This window comes from Rhopilema esculentum, chromosome 6 (genome assembly GCF_057945365.1).
Source record: "Rhopilema esculentum isolate cy_ngs chromosome 6, ASM5794536v1, whole genome shotgun sequence".
Taxonomy (NCBI): Eukaryota; Metazoa; Cnidaria; class Scyphozoa; order Rhizostomeae; family Rhizostomatidae; genus Rhopilema; species Rhopilema esculentum.
In genome coordinates, this window is record NC_142820.1 from 486340 (window position 1) to 509417 (window position 23078).

Below are 23078 nucleotides of genomic sequence, written 5' to 3' on the forward strand. Positions count from 1 at the left end.
ATCGACCGCCCCCCTTCCCTTCAAATCAATGTTGTGATTGGATTGGTAACCGATATAGTGATCCCCACTTATTCCGTAACCATCTTAACCAACATTGACCCCAGGGGGAAGGGGAACCATTTTTGTTCAAATGTCTCAGCTATTTTTGGCCAGGAGTGTAGCTTTTTATTTGCAAGCACGTGACTCAGCCACTCGGCACGCAATTTCCATAGCAATAAGCATTTCTGTCTCAATGACAATGATTTATAGGATAAACATAAAAATGATCCTTGTTTTAATAATTTTTTGAATAATCTGACTACCGCTCGAGCGGTAATGGCGGTAGTCTGGATCCGCCACTGCTTACGAAATATTTTTCTTATACCCTACTGAGTTGTCAAGTGATGGCGTCACTACCTTATACCCCATATCCTGAAAGAGCACAATGAAATACCTCTAAATCTGCAAAATCAGTTAAAGGTATTACGAATTGGCTGAAATATGTCCAGATGAGCATAAGCTTTGGCCGAGTCTTTGGCACCTCTGTAATTTGGTCTCAGTTCATAACTTTGTGAACTGAGCCAAAATAATAGTAATCAATTAGCGAATTTCAAATCTTCTAAATTCGAAATTCGAAAATTCTAAAAATAGTTTTTTGTGACGTCATACTTGAGAACTCTACTCGCCTCGCCTCGTAGCATTTATTAGTCTCGTTTGCAACACGAATTCCGCGAAAAAGCCCTCGCCGACTTCCAAGTTAAGTAGTTTGTTTGGAGACTAGTGGAGGACGAAATAAAGTTGAAAAAGGAAGGCATACGAGAAAGACAATCGAGCAGCAAACTCAATCACAAGATATTCTTTGACAATTTTTCAAAACAACATTCGGTTGACTTTTGATTGACTTTTGGTGAATTCACTGAAACGCGAAGGACGTTTCTGACCTACTGTTGAAAGCGGGACCTTGTACTGTCAGCTAGAAACACTTTGTGTAGGGAATGTTTTAGGCATGCATACGTTGAAATACGTTGAGCCTGATTTTAACTGTCAAAATGAAGATAGATTCTCGGGATTGGCCCTTTTGTTGTTGGAGGTACAGATCGTATTCATGGCAAGTTCCTGTTTGTGCTACGTCATGATAATTTACATTGCATATGAACTGATAATAGAAACAGTGAAAGTCAAAAGAAGTCCTGCAAAAAAGAAGGGAGGTGAGGATTTTTTCAAATATACATGCTTTTTCGATTTTAGTGGGAGGCCACGTTTACGATTGAATTATATAGGCCTGACGATTCTGACGATTCGTTTTGACGATTCGCACGGAAACCGCTGTACGGAATCATCAATAACTTTAAGTTTAAAAGAGATATTAAGTTTATTTTTGTTTTAACAACATATTTAAAGATTGTTTAAGAGGAATTTAGCATTTGGAAACTGAGAATTTCGTAAGATGTATTAGTAAAGACTTACTAAAATTTGACAATTTTCCGACATTAATCGAAAACTGCGTATCGAAGTATCAAAAATAACTTTTCGCAAAATCACTACAGGATCTTCATTCGAGATTTATTGGAAAGGCAACTCGATATTCTAGAGGAATTTGCACGTTTCGACCTCAAATCTACAGTTTTCCCGTGAAAAAATGCCTGCTCATTTTGGCCTCGATCATAACAAAGTTAATTTGGGAAAGTCCCTCTTTCATTTTGCGTACTATATTTTTACTTCATACAGGTTTTAAGTTTCGAACACCAAATATTTTATTAGATATTGGCGATACACTTGTTCCGAACCCTTAAATATAACATATAGGGGGACAAAGTGCCCTTTTCATAGAATTGATATCGCCCTTTGCTATTGTTTAAGAGAGTCATATATATAATCCTGACTGTAGTGTCTTATAGATGACGAAATTTCTCAAACCATGTAAAAACATGTCTGATTACAGCAATTATCCATTAACAAGATGCCTGCACACGCTCAAAACAAAGCGACAGTTAACAAAAGAATAGACTATTCTTAAGCAAAAGCTGGGAATTTTTTTCTGATGCCTTTTTACTTGAGGCACCTTGCCCTTTGGTTATTACGGCCCTATATATCCCTGTTTATCTTTACCAAATTAATTTAATTTATTTTGCTAGATGATAGATCCCATGTCAAATAAATGTACATTTACTTGACCTGTTTTTTATTGTAAGTCAAGTTTCCTTTTAACATAATTTTTGTGTTAAGTTATTAAGCACATTTGCAACCCATTGGATGTACCTTATAGGAACGGAGGATTCAATATTGCACAACAAAGGCCTTAGAGAATGCTATTCAGCTCCAGATCTATGTACTATGAAGTTGGAGGAGAATTCCAAGCTTGAAACAAGCTTCACTACCAGTCCTCTGTTAATTGCCTGGCCAATTATCTCATCTAAAGGTGATTGTGAAGGTGAAGGAAAGGAAGGGTCTACAAATAAAGGGGAAGATACCACTTCTTCTACCCCAGAGCAAAGAGTAGAACTTTGTTCCAATGGTCATACTAGACTAGCTGCAAATGGAGCTGGAGATGGTGGTGATGATGATGATGATGAAAATAAGGACAGAAAAAACAGGAAGAAACCTTTGCCTCCTAGTGACTTCAAGCTAGAAGAAAAAGAACCAAAAAATGATGAAAGTAGTAGCCAGGAAAGAATGGAAGTTGATGAATTCCAGGGTTCCCAAGATGATCATATGGAATATAGTGACGGTGAAAAATCAGATTGGTCAATGAGATCATTGGAACAAAATGGAGATGTGCCATTAAATTTGCAACCTCAGGCAACTTTCCAATCTTTTTTAGATAATAAAGTTTCTTTTGAGACAAAGTATCATTACATTGATTTTTACAGTCCTAGCCATTGTATCTATGCAGCTTGATTCAGAAGTTTTCTTTAACTTGTTAGGGAAAGTAGAATTTTCTTGAACTTCAGTTTGTTTATGTTTTTGCAAAATCAGTGCACAAGTATCCTAATTATGTAGGTAACTTTCCCATGAAGAACTTGCTTTTTAAAATTAGTGTTCAAAGAACGCAATCACTCCTGTGGCCAAATGTAATGCTTTTACCAATGGTAGCAGACACATTCTAGCTGTTTGAGTTCTTTGAGCCATACTAGCTGCACAAAGAAACAATATTTAGTTTAGGAGTAAGAAGAGCCAAGGGACATTGAAATTAAAAATAATATCTAAAGCTTCATTAGAATTTGTCATATGTTTTATTTGTGTTTTGTTTGGTAAGCATGCCTTATCTTACAGCAAAGGGATTATTCAGTTCCTTTAATTTAGGTACCAATTATGTGGCAAAATCAAGAGCTACATATCATTAAGCTACTTGGTGAAGGATCTTTTGGCACTTGTGTTCAAGTTGAAGATAAAGCCAATGGAAGGGTCCATGCTTTAAAGCAGGTAAGAGTGGAAACACCAATAAAAAATTTCTCAAATTTCCTTGCCAAAAACCTTTGGATAGATCACTATTTGATTGTGACTTGATAAAATTTTCTACCAAATAACTTTATATGATGTTTTGGATTCTGAATGCTACTGTTTTTTCAAGTAAAATTTTTTTAATCAGATTGAGAACAAATTCAATGGTATAATTTTTTGGTAGGATTTTACTTACATCTCAGTTTTTGTTTGCCTTTTGAAAAACAAATAGTAATTTCTCAAAACTGCAATCCATCCTTCAAAAAAATAAAGTCTGGGTTCATTACAACTTATTTCAATATGATATCTCATGTTGTCAGCATGTATTGCTTACCAGCAAATTATAAGATTACAAGGAAAAGATCACATTGGTCTGTAAACCCAGAAAGTGTGAGAAATTATAATTTTCTAGAGAGCATATTGTCACATTGGTAGCTGTTCAACCAAAAATTGGGAATTACATTTAATAAGAATTTTGATACTGAATTCATTTTTCCATCCATTCTGCATGACTTCTTGTGCAAATATAATTTTTTGCATACCTTACAGTCCTTCACTTTTTTGAGTGTGACAATGCTATAAAATAATCAGAGTTAATGAATTTGATGATTTATTAGATGTGGTATATAAGGAAAGCATTGCAATTTTGATTTTTTTCTTTTTCTTTCAACAAGTTCAAAAATTGTTTCAAAGATGGATGTACAATACACTCCCCTCGCGATGTTACCCGGACAGTTCAAATATCAATTGAGCTTTTAGACAAAACAAATATAGGCTGGTGATAACGACTTTGTAAATTTATAATTATTTTTGAGAAACCCTTTCAAAATAAACCAGAACATTAAAATGCTGCAAAATTTCTGCGCTTTTTGTCCCTAATCATTTTGTGTTAAAATGAGAAACCTTTGCGCTACAAGCTTTATGTATAAACTGATGTTAAATATGCAGAGAATAGCAAAGTCAGGTGACTTGGACTCAGTCAAAATAGGCCAATAACACATGATAATTTTTTACAAACTGGTTCTTGAGGCACAAATATTTTCAAATAAAGAGAAATACAATGTGTTTACTCTCAGTTGGGAAAAATTTCTGCATGGAGATGCCACCAATCAATTATAAAACATGGATGACATTTTGTAACATTTATCAGATTAAAAACTTTCTTGCGAAGCAACAATACCATTCAGTGCAGGGCCATAAAGCCATATTATTCCTTTTACAGCAGCTGCAAGTCTTACTGAAATCATAGACTGAGATACAACTTTTTGTTTGGGGGGCCAGCCCTGGTAAAGTAGTATAAAAATAGCTATATTTTACAAAATAAAAGTATTTTGCTTATACTATTTAAGTTTTTTGGGGGGCAAGGCCCCCCTGGTCCCCTGGTCTTTCGGTCCATGGCTGAAATCGGTCTGTACGAGGGTACATTCACAATTCTTCTTGGTTCTTAGACTTCTTGGTTTGCATTTTTTTTGCATATCTCGAAAGTTGCAGTCTTTGTGCATCCAATGATACTAACAATATAATGATAGCTTCTTCCCATGACTGTGATAAAACATTATTTCTAGACACTGCTCAGTAGTCAATTCTTTAGTTTCAGTTGATGCCATCTTAAGAAAAAAAACCCTTTCAGAGTTTGCTTACATAAAGATAAGATTATTCTTTTTCAACGAACAAGTAGATTAAAGGCCAAAAACACTTCAAGAAAAAGTCTAGGAAATTTATGGAAACGTTTTCTTGAAAACTTGTAAACAAATTTCTCTAACAACAAATTTGCAACTGCGTTCGAAACTGTCAGGATACTTTTGCAAGGGCAGTGTATACCAGAAAGTTGGCAAAATGAGTGAAGTATTGCTGGATATAAAATAAAAGTTGGCTTATCAAGACAATCTTTTGAATTCTCTTGCATAAACCTTAACTGGTGCATTTTCTATAAAGGTATTTCAGTGATGTGGTTTGTTTTTGTTGCAGATAAAGAAAGAGGTGTTTGATATTGAAGAAGTAAAAGTTCTGCAAATTCTTCAAAGTTCACAACATGTGATTAGATATTTTGCTCTAATCTCAGATATAAACATGTTCTACTTACTGTTTGAGTTTGCCCAAGGTAACAATCCATCAATCTCTAACCTCCTTGAGTCTCAGTATTTGGCTTTGATTGTTGGCAATGCTAGTAGACATTATTTCTAAACACAACAACTGTATTGATTGATGTAAAAATTGTTGTTCTTAATAGATGACCACCTTCTCATCAACTAGAGGTGAAATATCATTGAGTTATTTCTGATCACTCAATAGTATAAACTTTCAAGTCTTTTTCAGCATGAATTACCATTTGGTTGTTGCATCTACTTGTGCATATCTTACTCCTATTAACTCAGGACATCAAAAAGATAATTAACGAAGGCATTCTGAATTTCGATTTTTTAAAATATCTTAGGCATTGTGCAAACAAGGGTGTTTGACATCCTTTTAACTGATGTTACTTTTGATAGCATATATATTTTTTGAAAAGAAGACAAAAACGTAAACATCTTCTAGTTTTATGACTACATTAACTGATATTTTCTTAATATGGTTTCAAAATATTATTACTATCTAGGAAATGGAATGCTTTAAAAAATTGCTTTCATTGTGTTCTTCATTACTGATAAAATGTCTCTAGAGTAAATAGAAGTAAATTTTAAGGACATTTAGATTTAACAAATTTATGCTGCACTCGTGTGCCTAGAAAATAATGATTGAAAACTGTGATGTTATTTGCAGGAGGAACTCTTAAAGAATTCCTTGGTGCTTTTAAGAAGAATTCATCATTGCATTGCAGTAGAGAAATTGTGAAATTTTTTTATGACATTATGCATGGTGTAGCTTATTGCCATCGCAAGAATATTATTCATGCTGACATCAAGAGTGAGTAGTTTTGCGACATATTTACTCAATATTCCACCTCATGCAAATTACGTTTGTATTCCCCTCTTGTAATATTGTGTCAAATACAATCATTTGTACACTGATTGGTTTATATGGGTTAAATAACCATTGAAAGTAACTAAATTTGTATAATTAATTTTCTTATTGATCTAAAATGAAGTTAAGAAAATGCTTTGATTATCTAAAATGATAAATTTCGTATTTTGTGAGCTCAGGTTTATCACTCAGACAGTTGATATGTTGAAAAATATATCAACAGTTTAAGGAGCCTTCTGTTAATAGATAGCAACTTTAAACTTTCCAATGGGCACTTCAAGACTCAAATTGTGAAATGAAAATTATTCACCTGCGAAGTGGTCTTCCTCTGCTTCTCTTTCCATTTACTTTTCCATTGACTGCTAAACACCCCAACCCTCCTTTCCTCATAACGTGTCCTAAAAACTCTAGCTGCCTCTTTTTCAATGTTCTAAGCAAAATTATCTATCCTCCAGCTTTCCAGGACTTCTTTGTTGCTGAAATGTTCTCTCCATTATATTTTAAGCATATTTTCCATGATCCACATTTTTATAGCCTGTAGTCACTCTGCCATTATATTGGAAATCTTCTAGCTCTCACTGCATAGTTCAGAACGGTATAGATGTAGCATTGTAGAACTCTTAATTTTTCCATTTCCATTTTCTTGTCTTTGAGTATTTTTCACATTTTCTGAAATGAATCCTTTGCTTTGCCAATTCTCCTTCTGTTTACTGCCTCACACTCCCAATCAACCATTATCATGCTTCCTTGGTAATCGAACTTCTTGACTTGCCTTTTATTGTTACCATTTACTTGCAATTCACATACTTGGTGTTGCTTTTCCTTTTTAATAGCCATACATTCTGTTTCTTGCAGTTTGTTTTGATTTCATTTGCCACTTTATTTTAGAGTGCCTGCAGTTTTTCATAATTGTGATGTTCCTTCCTTCAATTGTGATACCTTCTACTTTTCTTATTTCACAACTTTGCTTTACACCTCTTTCAATCTTTGTGTAATTACTGTGATCATTTCCTACTCAGATTGTTCCCAGTACAAGTTCCGAATTACTCACAGCTCTTTACCATCTAGGTCGAGTTGTTCCGAAAGATAAAAAATATTTTCATGTTTCACCCTATCGAATTCTTTTCTGTAACCTATGTAACAAATATACAGAGCAGTTTGCATTTCTAATGCTCTTTCTGCGTTGTGTGTTCCTGCATCTGGTAGAAAACTGCATTGTTCTTCGCCAATCTCCCGTCATATCCAATTCCCTGCCATATTCAAAATTATTCTGAACAGTATTTTCGTCGTGTGCCTCGTGAGGCTAATTGTCCGATAAAACTCGCAGTCAATGGCTCCTGGCTTTTTTGCTAGTGCAATGAGGATCGACTTTGTCAAGTCTCTAGTATCTCTCCGCTGTCGTTCATTTCTTTTACAGTTGTCTTAACGCTGTCTTCACCAAACTCTTTCAATGCTGATATATGCTCAAATGGTTTTTTTTCTGGTCCAGCGGCTTTGTTCCTTTTCATTTTTTTCAGAGCCCCCCTCATCTCCGATTTAAATATTTTGTGCCATCTATGTTTCTGTTGACAACAGGTTTTCCCTGTCTCATCATGTTGGACTACCATTCCAAAGAGCAGAATGAACGCTCGAAAAACGTAGAAATAACCAAAAAAAGATGGCAATCACCCCAATAGTTGAGAGTTTTAGGGTAATGGCGAACTTGGTTTAGAATTCATCATATATTTTGTATTACATAGTCCAAAGTTGCATTGTTTACGACCTGATTGGAGTGCATTTACTGTTACATATTTCGACGTTCAACGAACGTTTCCTTTCCTAAAAATGATTTAAATAATCCATGTCGAAAAGTAAAATTTACAATCAATAAGGTAGATAGCTGAACTGCTTATGCATCTCGGGGTAATTTTCTTACGCTTTAAAAGTTTTCAGACACCTTTTCATTGCAATACCCCGAGTTGCAGTCAGAATACTTTGATGTGAGAATCTTTTTTCTGGCTTAGTTATTGCACATTCTTTCAAGGCCATGACAAATCAAAGAAAAGATTTTTCCTCCAATTTTGTTATGATTATCATGACAAATTGAATGCGCACAAAGCTGTCTTTGGCACTTCTTCGTAGGGTCATACTATGCACACGTGGTTTTACATTCTCCCGGATTGATTAATTAAAATTGATGGAATAAGTAAAATAAAATTCAAGTTTTTCAAGTTTGACTCACTGATTCGAATATATGTTTAAAATTTGTTTCATTATGATCCATTCCTTGCAGGTGAAAACATCCTAATGGTTTCTCGAAATGGTGGAGGCTATCAGCCAGTGCTTGCGGATTTTGGCTTGGCAATCAATGCCACATCATCAGAATATAATCGAGGGGTATTGAAGCCACGAGGAACAATACGTTACAGAAGCCCGGAGGTCTGTGAATTTACTTACATCAATGTTGAATTTTTGCTGTATGCAGATAGTGTAGAATATAGTTGATAACGCGAGTGCTTGACATTTATCAATTCCTCCCGGCGTTTTGGGAGGCTTCAAACGGCCTCTTCGTTCTACTTTTACCTTCGATAGCTTTTACAAAAACTTTCACTGGTAAGCTAATAGTGAAGCTCTGTCTAGCCTCTTGTTTAAGCTGCCTTTGACTCATAGCTATTGGAATTTTTTGTGAGGGGCCATTTCCATTCTAGATGATCAAGAACGGGACAGTCAACTCCTTTACTTCTGATGTTTGGAGCTGTGGCTGCGTGCTTGTCGACATGGATACAGGGGACCCTCCTTGGAAGCAAGCAGAATCGATGGGCGAAGTTGCTTTCATTTATATGGTTAGGTCATTACCAATACATTTTGTAGCCAAATTAGAACTTTTTGAACATACTTATAATTTGCAATTATTTGAGATTTTTGTAATTTTTGAAAAGTGCATCTAAACGTAACGATTTTCACATTATCCGTACATTATGTTAGTATTTGATTACAAACGAGACTGCACTGATTGAAATCTATGGAGAGGTACAGTGTTAACAAGGCTGCAGTTGCATTCTCGTAACTTAATCGAATTGCTGTCAATTAAGATTTTCCAATATGCTTTTTCTGGGCTGCACCTGTTCTTCCAGAAAGATTTACTCGGGACATGGATGATTAATTTCGTGTGCTAATGAAAACGAACCAAAAACTTAAGCGCATGAAAATATATGACACCGCAGACCGAACGCTATAGTCATAACGCTATAGTCATAACGCTATTCCAAGGAATTTTACTTCGTTTTCATTGTTTTTGGACTGTGAGATAGATTACAGTCGCTATTGTGATTTAAAAGGCCACCTCACGGAAAGAGAGCAACTCAAAGTATAATATAGAACATGCAGGATTATTACATAAAACCGAAATGTGAGCAGAGGGCTTTGGGAAGTGCTAAGGTCAACAGGATAGATTCCAAAGTTGCCTTCCGCAGTTAAATTGTTTAGTTGAATGAATTGTGATGGTAGTGACGATCTCAGCCCAGTCACATTTCCATCAGTGAAACAAGAAACGGTGCTTCATTATACTACAATCCCGGACAAAAATGTTGAGACAAAATGCAATGTTTGTAATTTTCTACTTTACCTTGCCCCTGAAAATCCGAATCCCCCCTTTTCCCCCGAAGCAATATTGGATTAGTAGTTCTATCATTTTTACTTCAAAATCATGTATCCAACATTGAATAGGGGGAGGGGGAAAAACTATTTTTCAAAGGAAAGAGAAAACATAAAGTTTTCTTGGAAGTCTCAACTATTTTTGTCTGGCATTGTAGGTGTTTCCCTTCGGCTGTCGGATTCCAGCGAAACTTGAGCAGCATTGCCATCATCTTAGTAATAATAAGTAATATTAATCATACCCAATAAAACATTTCAAAGGTTTTTTCAAATTTTTCGATGATGCTTAACATTTCACTTTGCTTAAAGATTGGCACCGCAAAAAGCCCACCAATACCCGAAAACGGGTCGCCAAATCTCCTGTCACTCTATGAAGCGACGTTGAACTTGGACCCGTTTCAGAGACTGACTGCGCTCCAGATCCTTGATAAGGTAATTAATCATTTTTGTTTTCTAATTAATAAACATGAGGCTTTTTGCTTATCAATAGAATTTCCTGAGATATCTTTTCGATATTTTCGTATTTTGACTTATCATTTATATCTGGTCAACTATAATTTAGGAGTTACCGAATATAGTTAACTTATTAACTGACTCTTTTTTCAGATTACCACGTTTGAGCTACACTAGAAGACAGAAGACAATTTTCAGAACTGAAATTTTAAATTCTTAAGAAGATTCGCTCTGGTCGGTTATTTTCCCGCAACCTCTACTAATTAAGATTCGTTGTATTTAGCTTCTAATTTCGTACTTTCCAATGTGGTTTTTTGTCAACAAACATCGATTGGAATGAATAACTATTCAAGGTGTCATATTATAGAGTCTTAGAAATTGGAGTACGTTTCGGTACTAAATGATAAGTTATTTCGAATCAATCTCGTGGAACCTTGGACCCGTTCGCCGGCAACTTGAAAGATGATAGAAATGACGTCTTCTGGTCAGCTGGATTGCTTAATTGTAAACAAACGTTGCCCTTCCAGTTAAATATTCACCCCTGGCCTCCTATATCTTTTTCTTGGATACCGGTTTGCTACCATTTTGCTAAGTAGGTAGTTACTGAACACTTATTTTAATATACTGGAACAAATGAATGCGAGTGCCACGACCAGGTCAGGCATGTATTTTTCTCATGAAAATATTTATTTTTGGAAGGAAATAATATGATATTTTCTAGCCCGTTGATGTTGTCACATAAAAAATAACGAATTTTTAATTAATTTGGATATTCAAATTCTATTACTACATATTAAATTTGATTGAAAATTCATAGATGCCAAAGTAGTTATTGTAAAGTATTTCTTAAAGCAGTTAATTGTAATTCACGTGTTTCACGTATGATAAAATATATGCATACGTGTATACGAAAATCGCCATAGTTGACTTTTTTGCATCAATCTTGAAGTACACAGGCAATACTTGGTGTGTTAGGGTCAAATAGTTTTAGGGTAAAAAATTGGCTGCTAGAGAAAATTTCCTGAACACATTCGCTAATATGTTGGTTTATTATCAAAAGTTTCTGAGGACTGAGGAGTTTTAGGATTTAGTTTGACAGGGGAAAAAATTAACTTGCTACAGAGAATTAACTTGGAATACTCAGAATTGACTTTGTATATTAAGGAAGTGCGATAAATGATATTTGTTAATATTTTAAAACAATTAATGTCAAGTTTAATATCGCACTAAAAATCAGTTAAGATCCACTGCCGAACTAAATTAAACTGCATTACGTAATCAGTTAGTAATACTGTCGTACATTATTGCCGGCGAAGATTCCCTGGTAAAACAAAAGTCGACAGTCGTGTTTAATCAAAAGCACTTGTGGAGATCGCAGCCTGGGGCCTAGGCGCAGTCAGGTATTTTTCAAACAGTATCTAGAACAGACTTTGTGTCTTCAAGCTGCTTTGAAAATTTCTAAAAGGAAATGTAAAAAATTGGTCAGAATTTGCAAAGTAAATATTTTGTAGTAACATAAAGAAGTTGATACAACTAAAACACTGGGTAGACTTATTTCAGCATTTATTTTAGCATGTGAGCAGGAATGTCTGTATGTTTTTTGTAATCTTAGTCATATTTGTCAAATGTATATGTTCAGTATAGTCAACTTGTCTTACCAAACACTTTTACTTTATTCTCTGAAATTAAATGGACACCTTTTGAGAAGAACTGTGTCACTAAGTAAAGTCGTTAGAGTAAGCAGAGTTTTATCAGTGGTGGGCCACAATGGATCTTTCTGTGCACGACGAAAAGATACAAATGTTTGAAGAATAAATGACTGTGAAAAAGGTTAAAATTACAACCTTTAATTTAATACACAGCCTAAAACACAGCAAACAATACGTCAAAAAGATGGAATTGGTGATTTTCTGCCCAACTAAAAAGGCCAAGGTATCTGGCGAAAAAGCTCGAGCAAGCTCAGCCCATAATTACAACTCCTTTGCATTTTTAAATTCTGGTGCTCTTAAATGATACCACCACAAACAGTCTTCAAAACACTACACTTTAAGATGAAGCAATTTTGAAAATTCATATAGAATAAGAAGTTATCTGTTTGAATGCAGTTGACTGATGGTGGGAAGGGGGAGTTGTTTCCTTTCATAGTTGAAGACCCCAATTTTAACCATAAGTGTTGCCTTGGTTACCTAGCACGTGTTGTAAACATACCTGAAACTGATCAACAGTCATTTCAAAAGCTTTGCCAATAATTTCGCCGTTTTGGTTCAGAACTTTAATGAACATAGTTACGATTGGTGCGTTTAAACTCTTGCACATGGTCGAGCTGACAGCCATACTCAGCTTCCAGTCAAGACTTACCAGCTAAAAGCAAATTATACAATAAGTGCTGCGAATAGATTGACCTGTCACTTAGTATATGCATGTGTTCTGTTCCCTGAGAACAACATCTGAGAATATATGTCTGGAGTTGTCTTTGCAAAGCAAAGCTCTTCCTTTCAAGCTCTGCCTATCAAGCATAATAAACCATAATGAAAAAAATACATTTTTAATAAACTTATGTTGTTGCACTTTTTACAGAAAGAGGGATTTAAAAATATATACATAGATCTTTAAACCAAAACTACAAAAAGATTGAGGAAATTCTCAAAGCAAAATTTATATTTCAAAGTCATCATTCTTTTTGTAACACTGCACTTTTGTGTACAATGGTTAGCTAATCATGCTATTCAGTATTAGAAAAAAATTCACTTGAAACATGACATGGTTCTGTAACAGAGCTTCGTGTTACATCATCATGCAAAATTAATTGCTTATACTCACCTCACCAACATTCAAATGGTCTTTTATGTCATTTTCCATAAGAAATTTACCCTAAAATATAGATTTGTACCTGGTTTTTCAAAAATTAAGAAACAAACCACATTTGAGAAAGTAAAAAGACAACTCAAAAGCTTTTAGACAAATTTAAAGAACAGAAGAAAACAATATTTTCAAACGTTCGTGAGAAATTGATAACTGATTACCGGTTGAGAAAATGGTCTAGGAATATTTATAGATTTTATAGCTTAGGTATTTATGGGGGAACTCTGGTAAGTTGCACCCTGAGCAACTTGGACTTTTACTAAATCAGACTGATCTTCATTTTTTGGATATTTTCCTACATTATTCAAGTCAACATGCTTAGAACTCAAAATAAATCACATTTTTACTAAGGCAGACAATATCTTTACCCATCTTAACAGGGCTGAACAGTCAATACACTATTCCTCTTAGACACTCACCTTTTTATGGTGATAAGAAAACTTATACAACATTGTTGTACAACATTGAATCACAGCAGAAAATGGCTTAAAATGACACAATCACTCTTATCTAAACCTTCTACTAGCAGCGTTTGAACACCTAATTAACATTCACATGGAACGAAACCACAGGCAGAGATAAAAAGCCTACCTCCAATTTCCATGCTTCTGAAATAATTTTAATTTTATCATCTGCATAAAACATGTATTTTTGTAGGCTTGCAATTAGATCTTCAGTAGACATCTTATTTGCCACTGCGCATCTAGAAAAAGAATCAAGTTTATTCCAAAATAAAATCAAATATCGATTGGAAAATAGGTATCACTTAAAAAGTGAGTTATACTCTATATCTTGAAGCCAGAAAAAATAGGGAAACAGGAAAATAAATCTAGACTGGTTTGGCAGAATACAATATATGGTGTTAAGCAGAAGATGATCATCCACCTGATTGGAAGATCATCACAACAACTGCTTACCTATAATGAAAACAGATTGCATTTGCAGCTTTTTGGACTTCTGAAACAGTGATAGAAACATCTTGTGCTTGAAGTAGCTAAAATCAAAGGGCATCATTTCTTTGAAAAAATGCACATCCAAAAACTCAAAATGATAACCAGGATGACAGTTACAAAAGTTTAAATGATGATGGCATGGTAGTAAAGATTATGATGAAGATTTTGAAAGCTATGATGGTGATTATAAGAATTATAGTGGTGATATAATATAATAACTTTAAAACATACCTCATGGATCCTGGATGTCTGAACATCAGATTTTTTATACTGAATGAACATCAAAATATTCATGCACTAAAAAGAATGAAAGCTGGACAAATTTGTTGACAGAGATTCAGAATACAAACATAACAAAACTCCATTAAACATGAATGTCTTCTATACACTAAATGAAAGAATGAAAGTATTATAATACAAATTCTTAAGGAAAATACCTTAGTCTTTCTTTCAAATTCACCAGCTATACAAAAAAGTTATGACAGTCTTTGATGAGATCTCACACTTCTAGGGCTTTTAGTTTTTAGGTTTCAGGAATCAAATATAAATACTTTTAAAACGCATAAGTTTCAAACGTACTTAAAAAGATTAAATGTTTAGATCTCAGAAAATCTGCCTTTTTTTGGTGAAGTTTTAAAAAAGATGAATGAGACATTCACCCTAGCAAATCTGTCTACGAAAATGAATTTATAATTACTGAAATTTTTCAAAGTATAAATTATATAAATAAAGTATAAATATCCGAGAACAAATTTTAACTAACCAGCTCAGAAAGGATTGCGTTTGGTATGCAAGTAATCAGATCTCCTGCAGAGGCCAGGTCTATAATGAAATTAACTATTATTAAATCACCACTATGACTTCCATTGAACTTCATTGCAATGGCAATAGAGAAAGAATTTCTCACACTGCACACATCCCCCTCAACCCTTAAACAAAACCAACCTGACCATATAGCCGGTGGTCACAGAAAATTTTCATGTATAAAGCTCTTCAAGAATTTTCTTTTAAAATTTCACTTTTGCAAAGAGAATCTTTGTTTCTTTCATGGTCATCAAAAGGGAAAACATGAAGACTAAAGCAATTCATCTTATGATTGTGCCTTGTAAGTTAAAATGGTTTTCCTAACTAAGAACCCTTGAGAATATATTTGAAAATTCTATCTTGATAAAGTTACAATTTTTCATCTGACTAGAAAATCTTTGTTGTAACTTGCAGAGTTCTCGAAAAATTATACAAGTTATTGCCATGTTGATGAATTCAAGGTCCTCACAGCATACTGCATATTACAAAAATTAAAATCATGATTCTCTTATGCTTTTTGAAACTGGTTTCTTCTCAGGGTTCTGACCTACATCTTCATAAAATAGTTTGCTGAAAACTTCCATGGATTCAAGATCTTCATATGATTGAACATTTTGGGCTCACTTTTGAATGTTGTTTATTTCAATGCCTGCCCATGTATGATTTCGCCCAAGACGCACACCCGAAAATGTCCCTGCACACCTGGAAAAGGGTGTAGCACATTGAAATCTGGGTGTGGTGTGGGTGTGCCTTACTGCTTAGGGAAAATGAAGAATTTAAGTTTATTCTGGATTGACATAAATCTCACATTGATTTGATAGTAAAATAACTTTCAGCCATGCACATTATCTTCCTTTGTGCATATACCTTTAAAAGGAAAATCATGCACATAATCGCTTATATTCAATTGAGAACTTGATTGATTTTCTTAGGATCTTAAAAAGTGTTTCAGGTTGTACTGAGTTTCAAAACATGCACATGTTAACCTTCTCGCCCATTGTTGTGTTTGTTTGTACATGTTTGTACATTACCTCTTCACGTTACTTTTAAAAAAGCCATTTCTATATGTTGGTAAAAAAATGTTGGGGCTCCCCGATGTCAAAGTCCTAACTACCCCCATTTTACATAGTTCTGTGTACTATTGTGCATGATTGAGGTGCACACTTGCAAATTTGAAATTTCGCTGTTGCACACCAGAGATCTCATTGGAAACTGCAGTACTCTGCAGCCCAGATTTTCCCAATGCATCACTGTGACCAAAAACATATTATCAGCTGCAACCTATGAGCAGGAACATTTTAGCTGCAAGCAAGGATGCCCAAATATACATTACCTTAGTATATTATACAAGACTTCATTGATATTTGGGTCACAAGAGGTCCAAGGAGCAGCACATAAAGTCAAGCATAACTGCAAAAGCCTATGCAAGTTTTCCAGCCTGGATGCCTGCCATCATGCAAAGATAACAGCTACCCCCGATTGATCTGCCTTTGTATTTTTTAATTATGTTCTAGTAAATTCTGGTTGTAAAAATTCTCACCAGTCAAGTGACTAGCAGTGGCGAAGCCAAAGGTCCTGCTGGTCCTGCTGAGCAGGACCAAGAATTTCCAAAGATAAGATTTGCTGTAAACAATAAACAATTTCTTCTTTGCAAAAAGGAAGTTTCAAATTCTTTTTGATAAACAGTCCCCAGTTCCGCCAGCTGATACAGGCATCCCGTGCTAATCTCAAGGTCCTGTTCTCTTTTACGGCAGCCCTGTATTTTGGTCCTGCTCATAATTATGATACCCTATGTTTGGGAACAGGACTATTTAAAAGACTGGTGACACATTGCGGTTTTTGGAACCTTGACCTGGAAACCCCTTCTTCTTTTATCCTGTAATAGTGCTAGTTTGGACTTTGTTTATTTTGTTATTTGTAGTCATAGTAATTTGTGGCCTTTCACACATTCACACATTTCACAAATTTGTCGCCGTTTTGTTTGGTCTTTAAAGATATTTCTTTAAAGTTTGATTAAATATTTACTTCTTTTTGTATCAAATGACATAGTCTGATAATCATTTCTAGCACCTTTCACTTGTGTAAAAAAAATTTCAAAGATATGTTAGAAATCGCATTTTCTAGTCTTATGAGTAACCGACTCTTTTGATTATTTGTTACCCCAACACCCCCTAATTTGACCCCTGACTGTAAGTTGTGTTATATGTATGTTTTAAGCTTGTTTAGTTGCCTGCAAAGTACAAGTTTAGCAAAACAAAGGTAAATATTTTATCTGGCGCTTTTGATTCCCATCCAAGGTGCCAAATGAACACAACAATTACAAAGAGAACAAAACCCTAATTTTACCACATCGTAGGGATAACTCTTGGAATTTCCCCAAACATGTTCTTGACACATTTCTAATTAGATTAATCTAAATTATCATTATCTACTTGGATTGGCTTCGAAGCGACGGTCGATTTCGTACGTGAGTCGATCTAACTTGTCCTGACACCCCCATGAAAAATTATTTTATTTGGGACCCTGTGCTCACGTGGGGGTCAGTCTATCCTTTACATAAAAAATATAAGAGCATTCCCAGACTGCCAATCTATCAGGTATAGACAATGATGTTAGTCATGAATGGCGCTATTTTGCTGCTGGCCCCTCCTGGCGAAAAAGGCCAGACCACCACTGCTTACATGTTGTAACAACGTCCTTACATGTAACATCAATGCAGGGCTGAATTTACATATGTTGGGGCCTCGGGCCCAAGTCGATTGGGGCCCCTTGAATATCCACAGGAGGAGCCTCCGTATGGCAATGGCAAACTGAGCAAAAAACTAAGCGCAGTCATTACATTGGGGAAAGCTCCAGCCAGGGCTACCGAAAGTTTAAATATGAGGCTCCCTGCGAGCAGAGGGTGTTGAACATTCTTGATCCCAATACTTGTATCATAAAAAGAGAAAGAATAAGCAGCTAATGGTTTCACATTCACACTAAGCTTGCAATTAAGTGACTGAATCATACACAAGATAAAAACTCACCGTCCGGCGGCCTTAGGTGCGCCATTTTTTCCTTCCTTGATGTTTGCAACCTCACTATCAAAACGAGGAAATTGAGGTGATCATGCTTGACTTTTACTAGACTTTTACCATAGGCTTTTGCCATCTTTATATTTGAAATTTGGCATGTAAGAACTGCACGATGTGGTTTTAAAACATTTGATTCAAGGCTTGTTTGAGACAATCCAAGACTAACGAGAAATGATAAAGCGATTTTATCCAAATATTTCAGGAAATACGAGTAAGTATGGTTTGCATCTCAGGCTTAGATAGATTTCTGCTGCAGAATGGGGCTGGATATTGCTGGATATTACACAATTACTTAGACTTAATGACAAACGAGAGAGTGTTCGTCGAGCTTAAGAGCAATATCTCATTGGCCTGGCCAACCCCTCACCCCAAACGGCATGAGCAGAACCACCGACCGTAAACTTTACAATACAACATATATCCTATCACGCCGTCCTCATGTTTTCCCTACCATTGCAAACATTATCACCACCATTACTATTATCAACATTCCATTATTCTCAGTTCCATCATAATTATTATTGTTATTTCTGTTTTTATATTCATATTCATAGTCATCATTATCATCCCATTACACCAATCTCTACACCACCACCCTTCCCTCTACACCACCACCCTTCCCTTTACACCACCACTTTTCCCTTTTCACCACTACCCTTCCCTTTACACCACTATCCTTCCCTTTACACCACTACCCTTCCCTTTACACCACCACCCTTCCCTTTACACCACCACCCTTCCCTTTACACCACCACCCTTTCCTTTACACCACTACCCTTCCCTTTACACCACCACCCTTCCCTTCACACCACCACCCTTTCCTTTACACCACTACCCTTCCCTTTACACCACCACCCTTCCCTCCCTTTTCTCCACTGCGCTCCATTCATACCATGCAACATCAACAAATCTGGCATCACCATCTCACATTTCAAATTTTTTCCTCATTTGTTTCATTTTCTCTGATGAAGTCCTGTATGCCAGGGGAAATATTAGTATTTGTTTAATTTAATTTATTTTCAAAATAATATTTTATAACATTGAATTCTGGTCACCATTTTGCTTTGTTCCTGAATTTTATCCTTATATTTATATTATCCTCATTGCAAGATTCACAGAACCTGGTGGACAGCCTACCCTGCTCTTCTTCCTTCTCACACAGTATATTGGATATTTGATTTGATATTTTGAAATGACGTATTATGGCATAAGGCTAAAGTCGTTGATCTTAAGAATCTCCAGCCTGGGTTTTCTGCCAATGACCAAAGCCAAGGCTGGTCAAGAGTAAAGTTGTGAATTGCTAAGAAGATCCAAAAGTCGCAATAGTTTGGACCTGCCTATTATTGCCCGCAACTTGCGCGCGATAGCACGCAAGTGAATGGCTTATAGTCTACCCCACTTATAAGTAGCATATGGAAGCTTCAGTTCATGTTGTCAGCACTATGTCAGCAGATTTTGTCACTTTTCTGCTGCCATGACAACTGTCAATCAATTTCATTGTCAATCAATCGGCTTTGTCGAGGAGGTTGTTAACCACCACCACTTTGTGCAGAAGGCAATTATCTTCGGAGCGTTGCTCTGCCAAGACTCTGTTAAAAGCCTTCGGTTTTTTTTGGCACCAAAACGGTGCTGCATCACAGCTCGGTTCTCCGCAATGGATGGAAGTTTTGATTCGAAGTTTTGGGAATCAAAACCAGTCGAATGCCAAACCTTTCTTCCAAAAACTCGAGACCGTACGAGCAAAAGTTATGATTGTCGTGATTATCGCCTGTACATCGCTGTATCGCAATCGATTTTAGCTGTACCCGTTCTATCACGTGTCCATTTTCATACGTCTTTGTTTACTTCAAGAAAACGAAAAATGAATGTCAAACCCTCGAAAAACTTCATGATTTTCAAAAGGGTGTTGGACTTAAATCAAAAGCAAACTGAACACCAAAAATTCTTGATAAAAAGAATAGTTTAGCATCAACTACATAGCTGTTTTTATAATATTGTGAAAACCCAAGATGGTGTCTTCTTCGAATGTCCTGACCTAAATTTTCAAAACAATCATTTTCAAGGAACTAATTGTTTGCAGGCAGTACTAGCAAGAGCTATTTCTAGTTTAGGTTATTGTCTGTAACAAAAAAGGTTTTCATAGGGTGCCAGAAAGAAACTTGAGACTACAAGCTTGGATATTTGAAACTTCTTGAAACTGTGGGCATTTGCAAGTTTCCTAATCTTAAATTTCAAATATATGCTTTTGCAAAAAAAGCTTTGCCCAAGATTAAGGAACCCTTTAAGGAACCCATGATTATAAGGTCGAGAATTTACTCCATAGAGCTTGTTCTATGGACTGAATTGTGTTAGAATCAACTTGCCAAGTGAACTTGTAGGGGGGTTACACTTCAGTCCCACATCTCAACATTGAAGACAAAGAGACCTATACAACCACTACATGCAGACATGAACAGCTTTGGGTGGTATCAAAGGTATTAGTCTAATACCATTTTATTTTCAAAGAAAGAGGACTTTGTTTTTCTAAGATCCTTAAAAAATCTATTTTGCTTTTTGTACGTTGCCACTCTTTTACAACAATTTTATTGATGCAACAAGCTCTATTCATATAGCCAAGCTATTTTTGCTTTTCTGTTTGTTGAATGAAAGCTTTCCTTATCCTCATTGAAATCTTTGAAAAGTGATTGTTTAATCCATGCCGTAATCAACAGCCCCAACCATGGTATTAGCCTCCGAAAACTAATAACACTGCCCAAAAATTCCTTTGTCTGTTGTGCCCTGTGTGACGTAAAATTCTTCTGTTGAGCTATGATAGAAGAATGGGTGAACAGCAATAAGGTATTAGTTATTCATTTCCAATACTACGACAGCCACTGTCATGGAAGGGATGGTGGACAGAGGCTAAGCTTATAGAAAAAACATTGCTGGTAATTAACTTGTAAATTTGCAAAATGTAGCTGTACTTTTGCTAGCCATGCCTCTGGATGGATAATTTGATAGACAAAATTTAGACACTGAATATAAAGAGAAAAAGCAGAAGTCATGAAATAATTTGTTTAAACTAAAGGCCGTTGTAACAGTTGCTTTGTATGAAGTTTTGATTCTCTATGTTATGCAGGAAATTAAGCATCAAAAAATACTCTGTAAAGTCACAGGCAATATTCCTCATTTTTTTTATTCTTACTTTCTCTAATCAGATGATACATCTTATGTTTTTGTGCTGCATATCTCTATAGTATCATAATAGAATGTTACTCACAGGCCAAAAGCCTCATAGTATTAGAATTAATGGGCTAATATCTTGGGGACCCATTACTGGGCAGCAAACCGTTGTATCAAAATACAAGTTTGCTTGCCTAGTTTGCTGCACCCATAGTCCATTTGTATTTCGTAAGACCTATCCTCCACCCAAAACTAGTTGGATGACCTACACTACCACAGGGTCATCAGTGTCTGGGGGGCAGGAGAAAACAGGGGCCAATGCCTTCAATTGATTTTGTAAGATACAGTATTGCCAAAAGCTATTCTAAACCATCATATTGAAAAGTTCACTCCCCCCCTAAATTAAAACATATAAAGATAATTAGCTCCACCCCTGTTAGATATTTTGAAGATCTTGAGTGGAGGCCTTCTTATGTCTTAATTTCAGGCTAATATCAATAATTTTCTACTCCCATTACAGTTGGTTCAATATTGCTTGAACCCATTTAGCACAAATTCTTTTTGTCTCTTTTTCTCTCTCCCCTACACTGTTCTATGGAATTTGTGAAGAACAATTTAATGCAATTATTTTTTCTCATTAGTTATCCTAATGAAATTATTTAGATAAGATTATCAGTGTTTGATGAACAGACGAAGCTGATTATTAACAATACTGGGAATTTCTAAGCAATCCATACAAACCAAGTTATATTGCAAAAAAAGTTTATCTTCAAGGACCTGTGAACAAATTAAAGGCCAAAGCTTGCCTGAAAAGAAGGAGTAGGGCTGAATTCATATTTGTTTTCTTTAAATTTAACAGGTTTCTGATATCTGATGTTCACCTGATCAACTTGGCAGCATGGTTGTCAGAAATGATCCTGGTGATCTTGAGCTTTCTTGCCCAGTGAAAGCCATTGAAGTGAGTTTCTTTAATCATAGTAAAGAACTGTTGTTTATATGGACTAAAAGAACACTTTTTCTTTATAAATATTTCCTTTAAAAAGTTTGATCATATTTGCATAAGCTTTAGAGTAGGTTCATTTAAGCTATGTAATATGGAATAAGTTTTGCTAAACTGAGCTTTTCTCTGCTTTAGGAGTTCTGTAAATTTTCTTTTGACAAAATCCTTGCATTCCTGCCTATCTTGTATTTTTATTTTTCCATTTCCAGGTGTTCATTTGTGCTTTATTCTGCAAGTTGTATATTTTTATAGCTCTTTGTTTAGCTTCATCTAAAGATTAATGGAACATATTTTCCTCTAAATCCTCCTGTATTCCTTTCTATTAAGTCAATTATTGCTTTCATAATCTGACAAATGTGTTTTTCCAAGAGCAAAACTGTGGAGTATTGACCATATTTATAGTCTTGACTCAAGTATTTTTTGCAGAAGTTATCTCAGAGACACCCCTGCCCCATTTTACTGCCTTCATGCCACTGTGCTGTCTGCGAGAACAATTGAATTTGTATTTTTTTACATTTTTACATAATTTTAAAAGTTTTCCTTTTTCAGTATTTACAAAGGTAAAAATGTATTACATGTATTGTAAGATGTAAATTAGAATAATATGTTTATTTGATTTGGAAGGTCACCATTTCAGGACTTTCACAATCCCCGTAATGATTTGACCCACAAGTGAATCCTCTGATCTCATTAGGATATGTTTCTAAAGGGTGTTGTTAAGCATTTTTAATGGTTAAGACCTATACAAATTTTTTT

At 35.4% G+C, this 23078-nt stretch overlaps 3 protein-coding genes across 4 annotated transcripts in view; 2 read left to right on the forward strand and 1 right to left on the reverse strand.

Moving 5' to 3' along the window:
* Nucleotides 1-704: 704 nt before the first annotated feature.
* LOC135686464 (uncharacterized) lies at nucleotides 705-11343 on the forward strand. Its single transcript, XM_065202693.1, has 9 exons — nucleotides 705-1187; nucleotides 2246-2782; nucleotides 3287-3402; nucleotides 5389-5521; nucleotides 6181-6324; nucleotides 8654-8799; nucleotides 9069-9203; nucleotides 10324-10446; nucleotides 10621-11343. Exons 1-9 carry the CDS (start codon nucleotides 986-988, stop codon nucleotides 10642-10644), a joined length of 1560 nt encoding a protein of 519 aa, XP_065058765.1. The 5' UTR covers nucleotides 705-985; the 3' UTR covers nucleotides 10645-11343.
* Nucleotides 11344-11649: 306 nt separating this feature from the next.
* On the reverse strand, nucleotides 11650-18161 carry LOC135686467 (COMM domain-containing protein 6). Of its 2 annotated transcripts, XM_065202697.1 has the most exons (8): nucleotides 18113-18161; nucleotides 15046-15104; nucleotides 14514-14579; nucleotides 14247-14323; nucleotides 13921-14032; nucleotides 13288-13338; nucleotides 12676-12828; nucleotides 11650-11925 (listed from the first exon to the last, which is right to left on the reverse strand). In XM_065202697.1, exons 1-8 carry the CDS (start codon nucleotides 18135-18137, stop codon nucleotides 11875-11877), a joined length of 594 nt encoding a protein of 197 aa, XP_065058769.1. In that variant the 5' UTR covers nucleotides 18138-18161; the 3' UTR covers nucleotides 11650-11874. The 2 variants fall into 2 exon arrangements, with proteins under 2 accessions (XP_065058769.1, XP_065058770.1); XM_065202698.1 differs by lacking the exon at nucleotides 12676-12828.
* Nucleotides 18162-18174: 13 nt separating this feature from the next.
* The window catches only part of LOC135686461 (DNA-directed RNA polymerase III subunit RPC2), a 39025-nt gene continuing 34121 nt past the window's right edge, over nucleotides 18175-23078 (forward strand). The window contains exons 1-2 of the mRNA XM_065202691.2: nucleotides 18175-18371; nucleotides 22182-22280. Of these exons, the coding sequence (XP_065058763.1) occupies nucleotides 22221-22280 (60 nt within the window). The 5' untranslated portion in view covers nucleotides 18175-18371; nucleotides 22182-22220. The remainder of the gene's footprint in view (nucleotides 18372-22181; nucleotides 22281-23078) is intronic.